We start from the raw sequence: 11,251 nt of genomic DNA, 5'->3' as shown, positions 1-11,251 counted from the left end.
ACAATTAACAATTAACACGTATCCAATGTGCTCTTATGAAGAGCTGGGTGACTGTATATGCGACCCTTATCTGCAAACCGACCTTTTCTTTGGTCATGTCCAGCAGGCCGACGGAGTAGCGTTCACAGTTGAGGTAGGTCCTGATGGTGTAAAGGGCTTTGTGGAACTGCCTCTCGATGTCCGTCAGCTCCTCAAACACCTTGCTGGCCGACCACAGCAGCACCTGGAAACGGCCATAGAGAGATGAATATGCACCGCTCCACGAGGGGGAATGGTGTATTTATTGTTGATCAGATGGCCAAGCTTTGTCTTTATTCATATCTCTCCTACACACACACACACACTAGTAACCAGCTCAGTGGCCTTGTGGTTAAAGTGTCCGCCCTGAGACTGGGAGGTCGTGAGTTCGATCCCCGGCCGAGTCATACCAAAGACTATTAAAAAAAATGGTACCCATTGCCTCCCTGCTTGGCACTCAGCATCAAGGGCTGGAATTGGGGGGTTAAATCACCAAATGATTTCCGAGCGCGGCACCGCTGCTGCTCACCGCTCCCCCAGGGGATGGGTCAAATGAGGAGAACTAATTTCACCACCCTCAGGTCGGGTGTGTGACAATCATTGGGACTTTAACACACACACACACACACACACACACACACACACACACACACACAGCTGATTCTTGATGCTGATCAGATTACCTGACTCCTTCTGGACTCCACGTTGAACATGTACAGTGTGTGATGCTGCAGGGCCAGGACCGACGCAAAGGTCATGTACTTCATGAAGAGCTAAGAACAAAATGAGATTAGGAGGCGCAGTCAAAACATCAGTTTCACCTTCAGCGGCTGCACTAAGAACAACTAGTCCGTCTCTATATTCCCTCTGGATTGTTAGAAATCGTAGGCGATATTAGCATCCATAAGTGCTGTTCAGAGAGAGACGACGGGAAGACAGACGAAGCTGACTAAGGGCCAGAGACAGACCCCCCCCCCTGCCTGTCTGCCAGCCCCTGCTGTCTGTCTCCAGGGCCTAGGAGGTGTTAGCCCATTGGGCCATACACAGTCCCTGTCTGTGTGGATAAGACGGGTCACCACTAAGAACCTTTTCAGGCTATCATGCCACCTGAGAGTCTTTGTACTGGTCCGGATCTATTTCCTCACTTCCTGTGTCCCTGCAGCAGTAATGATGGATGCTTAATTATAGACAAGGGCAGAGCAAGGCGTGGCTCAGTTCAAGTGTTGTAAAAAGGGTCTTAGTTGGCTGATTAAAAGCCGGGAGCTCTCCCTCTAGCTGCCTGTGTGTCTTATGGACAGGAAATATTAAGGTGAGGGGTGAAAAAAAGGCAGCTGGAAGTGGGAGTTGAACGTCTGATGGCAGGAGTGTGTGACAAACGGAACGCATAAAGCGCACGGCAACCATCCTCCTTACGTCTTCATCCTGTTTGGAGAACTCGTTGGCTCCGACCTTATTGAGCGCCATGACAACGCCCAGGCACTCCTTGTCGGCCATTATGGGAAACGCGAGCATGTTCTTGGTCTTGTATCCTGTCTGCTTGTCCACAAAGTCACTGAAGTTTGAGTTCTGAGGAAGAAGACATTGAGGATAGAGTCTTACTGGATCTGATATTGATATGGGAGGACAAGTGTAGCAGCCTTCACCATCAACTCTTAGACTTAAAAGCTATTTTACCTTCTCGTTTGAAGATGGGTGCGTTTAATTTGTTATTTTATTTAAATAAATATAATAGCCTAATAATTGGACAGTTGGATCCACATAACATCTGTTAATACATTTGGCAGCATCAATGTTAAAATATTGGTCAATTAATCATTTTAACAGCCTAATTTTGATACGATAGGATTCAAAATACCAATAGATGAAAATCTGCGTGAAAAAGTTCACTCAGTAAGAAAACGTATAATTCAAGATACCTTAGACCTGAATACACTATTCTATAAAACTTCTTTTCTCAGACATCTGCCAATAAATATAATGAGCATACAGAAAGACATTGTTTCAGTGTACACTGGTCTTTCAGCGGGCCAGACAGTTCCACAATCATTTTTACGCGCGCTTTTACGCACAGAAGATACTCACCGCCGTCACGTCGGGGACGTTTAGTGGCTTTTTGGAGTGTGCTGCAAACCCAACTATGCCCATATCGGTGGGGAACACTATCTCGGCCGTCGGGCTAACCAGATTGGCCTCATATTTCGATGTCGGGGTCACGTCGAAGAGCAATGTCGAAAGCTCAGGAATCCCGTTTCTAGATCTGCACGCAAAAAAGCTGCACTTGTCGGCGATCACCAGCATACAGATTCTCTGCAGGACCTTGTGCATGGACTTCTCCAAGACGTCGACAGTCTGCATTTCCTTGATGAGGTCAAATATGATTGTAGCCTCTTGAACCTCGGAGACATCTTTGAACGATGCCGGATCTTTGAACGAGGGCGTTTCTGAGAAAGCGGCAGCGATGACGTCTGGGCGCACTTTCTTGTCGAAGTACTCTTTGGCAAATTGAGGGTTATTCTCCAAGTACTTCTCCACACTATCCTTGTCTGCCATGGTGTACTTTTTCTTTTCTTTTTTACCTTTCCCTCCTTTTTGTCTCTTATTGACGCATCACCTGAGGACAGCAGCCTGGAACCGGTGCAGGTGGGTATCTAGTGGCCTTCGCTCACGGCGCTTACGCGCATCCTCCGCTGTAGTCTCTGGGAAAACCACAAAAGCGTCCTGCACTCGCCAAGCTGGCAGAATGTAGTGGCTTAGATGCTGAAAGGATCAAAGTGGCCGCTAATGAATGTGACGTCACGACATTAAACCCCCCCCTAAGCTTTCTTAACCTGCAAATCCCGAGACTGATCATTTTATATTGGACAAACCCATCTGAGGGAAGGGAGGAAGGCGAGGCAGACTGGTGCCCGGAAGCTGCCCGCAACACTTCTCACATGGTGGAGAAAGGTTGTGCCACAGGACAGGGGTGATGAAACGGTTCTCATAAGTTTGAGTTCACTTTTAAAACAGGCTTATACCAGCATCCTCCAACTGGCTCAAAAACGAGACATGAACACACGCACGCACACACACACACACGAGCACACACACACACACACACACGAGAATAAGATCAGTGAAACCATTCGATAGAAGCTAGCTGTCCCAGTCAAATTATTGTTCTCTGCCTGATGGATGTATCCAGGACGATGCTGTCGAAACCCTGACAGGGATCCAGTGTGTAGAGAGGCCTGTCACATGTCACTGACCAACACTGACCTCCCAGGGTTCAAACCACACCAGACCGGACTTCCGGTGAGTTCCGTATAACGAGAAACCAAACGAAGGTAGTTTACTAAACAATCACACCTTCTGTCTGTCTGACAGGCAGGATCAGGGTTTCCCTTCTATTTTCACTGTGGAGATTAACAAAGGCTTAATGAATGGCACAACGTGTGTGTGTGTGCGCGTGTGTGTGTGTGTGTGTGTGTGTGTGTGTGTGTGTGCGGCAGGTGCTGAGTCCAAGTCAGACAGTAAGGCAATAAAAAGACCAGCATCATTGGGACTTGGCAGCACAAATCCCAGATTAAGTCAAAGTGATTAGTGGGATGTCCTCCCAGAGAGAGAGAGACAGACAGAGGGAGAGCCTGGCACCTTGGAATAGTCACATGGACACAGTAGGGGGGGTTGATCTAGTGAGGAGATCCAGGAAAGCCACCAGACACCATTTCAGTGACAGCCTGGCCGAGTGCCGGTAGGGGAACCACGCTTATCTGCCTGCTTGGGCCGAGCTGGAGTTATTTCTATTGGGGCGGCTGTAGCTCAGTTGGTAGAGCGGGTCGTTCAGTGATCGAAGGGTCGGTGGTTCGAATCCCAGCTCAGACTGTCCACATGTCGAAGTGTCCTTGAGCAAGACACCTAACCCCAAATTGCTCCCAATGAGCAGGTTAGCACCTTGCATGGCAGCTACCACCATTGGTGTGTGAATGTGTGTGTGAATGAGAGGCCATTGTAAAGCGCTTTGAGTGCCGCTAAGGTGGAAAAGCGCTATATAAGTGCAGTCCATTTACCATTTATTTCTAAGACATGAATCACAGAAGGAACCCAACACATGGTTGAAAACAGAAGAAGACATGAGGAGTGTCCTCAGTCCAGCCTCGTTGGAATCGCCGCCCTATTTCAGTCAGTTATACAGACCATCGAGAACAACAATCGTAAATACGAGGGATAACATGCAAAAGTGAGAACACTTCTTTCCAACGTGGTCCCTGATGTCATATAAAAACAGGACAGAGCAACACATAACATCCAGAGAGACTTTCCCGCCATGTACACCTTCCATTTCCATCCAAGGAAAGGCATAGCCACGCCCAGTATGGAAAGAGCCATGGTTTTTGTTGACCTTGGCCAGATTCCAGCATGCTAACAGCCATTTCTGGGGTCTATGAGTGAAGACGCTTTGTTTTTATTAGCCATGTCCGGTTACATAAGTGGCAGAAGTTTGTCTTCCAGTCTTCTGAGAGATAGGGTCATGACCAGGGGGCGTACAGCAAGCTCCTGTCCAATGGGCCACTAGGCTCAAGAACCCGGCTCTCAAGGCTACTTACTGTACTTTACTTACTGTTGAGAGCTGGGCCCCCCAAGGTATGGCTATAGGATCACAGAGGAAAATACTTATTTTTAAAAAACCTCACGAGATCCTTCACTCAGCCATCCTACAGTCCCGGGTTGTTGGTAACATTTTGAACACGTGGGCGCGGTCTCGTCACTCTTAATGTTGTTTTTGAACGTTCGCTCAACAGGAGTGCGTTCGGCACGCTGGGCGACCGAGAGATAAGAGGGTCACAGGAGAAGAACAGACGGACGAGCGATCTGCAGAAAGTGTCCTGGGAGAGCGGTTTGACCTCTGACCTTGGGGGGCCCAGCTCTCTTTCTGTACTTTCCTATCTTCAATTAAATGACAAAACTGAAGTTCTCATTGTTGCAGCATTACTTCTAAGGTGGCCAGTTGCATTGGTCCCTCAACTGTTATCTCACCTGAGAGATCCTGGCGTCATATTTGATCAGGCTCATCAAGCACATCAAGTCCTTGACCTGTACATGTTTTTTTCCACTTCAGAAACATTGCAAAACTCAGACCTTTTGTATCACACTCTGAGTTAGAAATGATGAACCAATGCCTTTGTCTCATTGCAACCATCACACCTGGATTATTGTTCTCTTTTTACTTGCCTCAGCAAAGCATCCTTGGACCGCCTCCAGCTGGCCCAGAATGCTGCCGCCAGGCTGTGGACCAGGTCCAGTAGAACTTCTCATATGACTCCTGTCCTGGCCTCCTTGCACTGGCTTCCAGTTAACTTCAGGATCCAGTTCAAGGCTCTTGTACAGTAATTACATATAAAACCCTACATGGTCAGGCGCCTGTATATTTATCTGACCTGCTCCATGCACATGATCCCAGCAGGTCACTGAGGTCTGTCAGTTGTCTCTCGCAACAGGGTCAAGTCCAAAGGTCACAGAGCCTTTGAGTCTGTGGCACCCAGACTGTGGAATGCTCCTCCTCAGGACTTGAGAGCTGCGGCCTCTGTGGAATTTTCAAGAAGCAGATAAAGACGCTTCTGTTTAGACGGGCGTTTGTCTAATCAATATGACTGTATATGTCTATGACTGCTGTCCTGTTTCCTGTGTTTACATTTTATTGATTCTTTATATGCATTTTAATCTATGTGAAGTGCTTTACTTACTTACAGTACTAACTTACTTACTTACTTACTTACTATTTGATATTGATTTTAAACAATCAGATGATACCTACAACAGTCAGTTCTACCCGATAGGACAGCCGTATAGAAATGTGTAAAGTAAGAGAATCAGGGCTCTCCAGAAAAATGAAAATAGATGATTATAGATTCCATTAGCCGGAAAACACATACAGCAGTCCTGGGAGAGAGGGGAGAGAGGGGAGAGAGGGGAGAGAGGGGAGCGAGGGGAGAGAGGGGAGAGAGGGGAGAGGGGAGAGGGGAGAGAGGAGCGAGGGGAGAGAGGGGAGAGAGGGGAGCGAGGGGAGAGAGGAGCGAGGGGAGAGAGGGGAGCGAGGGGAGAGAGGGGAGAGAGGAGCGAGGGGAGAGAGGAGCGAGGGGAGAGAGGAGCGAGGGGAGAGAGGAGCGAGGGGAGAGAGGGGAGAGAGGGGAGAGAGGGGAGAGGGGAGAGAGGGGAGAGAGGAGCGAGGGGAGAGAGGGGAGAGAGGGGAGAGAGGGGAGAGAGGAGCGAGGGGAGAGAGGGGAGAGAGGGGAGAGAGGGGAGAGAGGGGAGAGAGGAGCGAGGGGAGAGAGGGGAGAGAGGAGAGAGGGGAGAGAGGGGAGAGAGGGGAGAGAGGGGAGAGAGGAGCGAGGGGAGAGAGGGGAGAGAGGGGAGAGAGGAGAGAGGAGCGAGGGGAGAGAGGGGAGAGAGGGGAGAGAGGGGAGAGAGGAGCGAGGGGAGAGAGGGGAGAGAGGGGAGAGAGAGGAGAGAGGGGAGAGAGGGGAGAGAGGGGAGAGAGGAGCGAGGGGAGAGAGGGGAGAGAGGGGAGAGAGGGGAGAGAGGGGAGAGAGGAGCGAGGGGAGAGAGGGGAGAGAGGGGAGAGAGGAGAGAGAGGGGAGAGAGGGGAGAGAGGGGAGAGAGGAGCGAGGGGAGAGAGGGGAGAGAGGGGAGAGAGGGGAGAGAGAGGAGAGAGGGGAGAGAGGGGAGAGAGGAGCGAGGGGAGAGAGGGGAGAGAGGAGCGAGGGGAGAGAGGGGAGAGAGGAGCGAGGGGAGCGAGGGGAGAGAGGAGCGAGGGGAGAGAGGGGAGAGAGGGGAGAGAGGAGCGAGGGGAGCGAGCAAGATGAAACACGCTCCATACCTCTCCTCAGTCCCTCAAGGCTTGGACCTGGACCCAAATAACAGTGGGAGCTCTCTCTCCTGCTCCCTCACTCGCTGTCAGGCCTGTTGTGATTTATTGGTCTCCGTGATGCTGCGGTTCTCGCGCGGGGGGGGGGGGGGGGGGGGGGCGTACTATATGTGTTCCAGATGTTCCTCTGGGCATATCTCACCGTTCTTTCATGAGGCCGCCACTTCGGTGAGCGATTGGCTTTGACTTCCAGCGAAAAACACGTTTAGGCCAAGGGTCACAATTGAACAACTGGTGGGGCGCTGCACGTGCCTGCCTGCAGTTACGTAAACACCCTCACCCTGTGGGAGAGAGGGGGGAAGAGAGGGGACGGTGTTAGAGGGGCTGGCTCAGGTCTCCAGTTATTGGTGTTATGAAACCTAGTCTACTGTATATAAAGAGAACCGTTAGCTTGGAGTGCCACAGGACCTTGGTGAAGCACCGCGGACTGTTTTAATTCGGAAGGTACAGTAGCTCTCCTCTAACACATCTAAATTAATAATATGGGGGTTAACGTGTATTTCCTTTCACCGTCATTCACTTTTTTCAAGTATATGAAGTCTTTAATTACCACTATTTTGGATAAGTCCGCAATTCTATTTGACCTTGTTTTAAAGAGGAAGTTAGTTGTGGTGTACAGCATGATTCTGATTGTCACTTCTCCTGATAGATGGAATGCACTGGCTATGTTGCTGTTCTTTTTGCTAATGTCGGGCTCGCTTCTCCACAGATCTCTGGACCATCGAGGGAGGATGCTGAGGATAGCCGTCGTTCTCTGTATCCTGGCAACATGCTGGGCACAGGACTGCCAGGTGGCCAACATCAAGGTCATGCAGAACTTTGACAGGAACAAGGTAAGATGGCTACAGAGACTAATGATGCGTTTCACTTTGCCAAAGTTTGATCTGACATTGAAAATTGTTTCACGTTTTGGTCGCTCAGTCGCTGATCTGAACTTCCGTTGTGTCGTTGCAGTACACTGGCACGTGGTACGCGGTCGCCAAGAAAGACCCTGTCGGTCTGTTCCTCCTTGACAACATCGTTGCCCAGTTCAAAGTGGAGAAAGTAGGGGAGGGGGCAGAGGAGAAAGAAGTAATGACCGCCACTGCCAGCGGAAGAGTCAAAATTCTGAAGTAAGTCATGTTTTTACTCATTATTTCAACACCAGCAGTTCTCGGGGTTGAAATAATCAACTTACTTTGTATGCAATCCCAGATCATTGGCTATGACCTCTCTGTTTTTGAGATTTAGACAATTTAAAGAAAACTCGTAACCCCTGTCTCTGTTCATGGATGAGTCTCATAAAAGTAGAACTGCTTGCATTCAATGTCCAGCGGCTTCACTGACACGTTCTCCATCTTGGATTCTCCCCTCCTCTTCTCACCTCTGACCTCTCGTTCCCTCTAGCAACTGGGAGACATGCGCTAACATGTTCGCCACCTTCGAGGACGGCCCTGACCCCGCCAAGTTCAAGATGAGATATTGGGGCGCCGCTTCTTACCTGCAGACGGGATGTAAGTACAGAAGACAGGACTGAAAACATCACAGAAAATGGTTTACAGTAGATATTTACATTTTTATTTACATTAGATACATTAAGCACTTATTGTATTATATTATATTGCACTGTACTTTAGATTGCGATTCTTGCACTTTGCCTTCAGCACTAGATTATGCTCTTAGTCACTTGTTTTAGAAAGAAGATGCACTTGTGAGTTCTGGCAAGTAGTAGTACATTGGCTTTTCCAACGTTAAATGCAATTATTGTTAGTCGCTTTGGATAAAAGCGTCTGCTAAATGACTGTAATGTAATGATATTACACAGCAAGAACGGGAGACCTGTACTGCATGTGCCACAGCCAGCTCTCATGGTTGAGATTTCAATGCCAAACAGCGTCACGTTGTCACCAGGACATTAGATCTTAGCCTGTGACACTGTCCTGCGGCTGCTGCCCTTAGAGTATTGCCCAGTCATTGAATCGGTCATGTCATCTGGTGTGCTAGTTAGTTATTGTTGGCTGTAGTGACCTGTGGTTATTGGAGAGAGTGTTTACTCATCACTGATATCTTCGTGTTTGGATAGGTTGTGAAATGTCTGCTGTAACATGTGCTTACTAGTTCATCATTCTTGCCTTCTTGTCCCCCCCCGCCCGCCCCTCACACACACACACACACACACACACACAGACGACGACCACTGGGTGATTGACACCGACTACGAAAACTATGCCGTCCACTACTCCTGCAGAGTGCTGGACACAGACGGCACCTGTTTAGACGGCTACTCCTTCATCTTCTCCCGTCACATCACCGGCCTCAGGGCCGAGGACCAGGCCACCGTCACCCAGAAGAAACAGGACATCTGCTTCATCGGGGACTACAGACGCGTGCCACACACCGGTAAGCAACGGGCTGTACTGTACTCCAGGAATGATCAATAATCAACATCAAAGATGAATGTTCAACTGTCAATTATATCAATATCCATATTAAATACCCATGAGACTCTCAATGGGAGGACAGTAGGACAGCTATGGTTGCCTTTTGCACAATAATTGTAGAATCAATTTAGTGTTATAGTGTCACGTGTGTCCTGTCCCCTGTCAGATCTGTGAACATTTTCTCTTCTTTCCTTCCAGGTTACTGTCAGACCCACTGATCTGGGCTAGCGGTGAGGTGCATCATGGGAGTAGTAGTCTTTCACATAAACATAATAATAATACTGTAAATATATAGAACACCAAGTCTTCCAATCTACCAACCAACTATCAGTGACCTGGACCTTTTCAATATGCGTCCTCTGCAGCTTCCAGTAGGCCAAAGCTAATGCAATAACTGAATGTATATGAACATAACGCATTGTTACACTGTGATTGTAAGATGTCTCTCGAACCACTGCTTGAAATAAAATAATAATACGGTTCACTTTTTTCACCTTCGTCATCATCTATAAGGTTGAATTAATTGATTAATTGGATTTGAAGTATGAGGTGATTTTTTCAGCTATCCAGTAGGATTCAGGAGGCAAAGCCATTCAACAGGTAGGAGAAAATATGCAGACACACTCCTCATGTTTGCTTTCTACAGTCACGACTGTCATAATTCCAGAAAATGAAGACAAACAGGCATTGTAGAAATTAGATGGTCACACTTTACAATAAGGGTCACAAAAAACATTAGTTAACTGTTAACTAATGCTTATTTAGGGTTAGGTTAGGTTACTAATGTTAATTAATACCTTAGTTAAGGTTAGGGTTAGGTGAGTTAACCTTAGTTAACATAAATAACATTAGTAAATGGTTAATAGATACATTAGTTAACTGTTACTTACAGTAATGCTTATTAATGCATTAACTAATGCTTATTAATGTACCCTTATTGTAAAGTGTTACCAATGAGACACAAAAGAATGCCATTGAGAGAAAGCTTTCAATCTTTATTGCACTTTTTGTACAGTGTATAAGAAAACGAGGAAAAATACAACTTGGGAAAACCAAGTTGATGAAAACATGATTTAGGATCAACTGTAAAGTTGTAAATGTAAAGACAAATTAAAAATGACATTTCCCCGACCTTGTCACCTTCTCATGACGCTGTAGTATTTCCCAAGCATCATGTGGGTCCAGCCTGAACAATGACAGAATGCTGAGGCAGTTATCATCCATCCAAAGTCCCTGTTGTCCCATTCCTTGAATAAAGACACCTTTAAACTCCTCCAGTCAGACGAGCGTCCCTAATCCCCACACGTAAATAGTTTAATACAAGGATTTACTCATGCAACCTCATCCCAGCTTTAGACCTACCCGTTTGCAAAGTCAAGGCTGATAAGGAAGTGAACCTTGTCTCATTTTACCCACTAATAAGAGACTACAATACTTTGATGGAGGTGTAGTTATGTAAACATGTCTTCAATAAAAGGTAAGCCAGCCAATCATCAAAGGGCAATAGAAGAAGGTGGGAAATCTTCTTCTTGGGAAGCCCAAACATGGCAGTTAATTGTTAATTAATTAATTAATTGTTAATTGGTATTGAGTGATACCTTCAATACTAGCATACTGCATTGTCATAGTTCTACCTTTATCAATATGCATCAACCCACAAAGCAGAAAGTCGCCCAGAAATCCATAAATAATATTGTTTGAATAACTTTCATATCAAAACACCACAAAGTTTGTAAATACTTAAATATCAATCAAATCAATTCTGAAATAGCATTTTTTTTGGCAATTCAAGTCATACTTCCAAAATGAATAACAAGACACGAATTGTACATCACTGATATTTAACTTTTAAAATATAAACAACACTCATTGAAGCTTTAAAAAGAGCTTGAAAATAAACAACTCTTCC

At 47.0% G+C, this 11,251-nt stretch overlaps 2 protein-coding genes across 2 annotated transcripts in view; one reads left to right on the top strand and one right to left on the bottom strand.

Moving 5' to 3' along the window:
• The window catches only part of pde6c (phosphodiesterase 6C, cGMP-specific, cone, alpha prime), a gene marked incomplete at both ends in the record, with an annotated part of 8,292 nt that extends 5,724 nt beyond the window's left edge, over nt 1–2,568 (bottom strand). The window contains 4 exons of the mRNA XM_084459893.1: nt 83–223; nt 702–791; nt 1,432–1,584; nt 2,101–2,568. Coding sequence (XP_084316019.1) covers nt 83–223; nt 702–791; nt 1,432–1,584; nt 2,101–2,568 — 852 coding nt within the window. The remainder of the gene's footprint in view (nt 1–82; nt 224–701; nt 792–1,431; nt 1,585–2,100) is intronic.
• Nucleotides 2,569–7,229: 4,661 nt separating this feature from the next.
• rbp4 (retinol binding protein 4, plasma) lies at nt 7,230–9,831 on the top strand. Its single transcript, XM_084459984.1, has 6 exons — nt 7,230–7,366; nt 7,632–7,755; nt 7,877–8,034; nt 8,309–8,415; nt 9,089–9,301; nt 9,541–9,831. The coding sequence occupies exons 2-6, from the start codon at nt 7,654–7,656 to the stop codon at nt 9,558–9,560; spliced, it is 600 nt and encodes a 199-aa protein (XP_084316110.1). The 5' UTR covers nt 7,230–7,366; nt 7,632–7,653; the 3' UTR covers nt 9,561–9,831.
• Nucleotides 9,832–11,251: the final 1,420 nt, after the last annotated feature.

The sequence above is a fragment of the Borostomias antarcticus genome (genome assembly GCF_949987555.1).
Source record: "Borostomias antarcticus genome assembly, chromosome: 29".
In the NCBI taxonomy this organism is placed as follows: Eukaryota; Metazoa; Chordata; class Actinopteri; order Stomiiformes; family Stomiidae; genus Borostomias; species Borostomias antarcticus.
The sequence above is the reverse complement of the archived record's forward strand: the minus strand, read 5'-3'. Positions and strand labels throughout refer to the sequence as shown.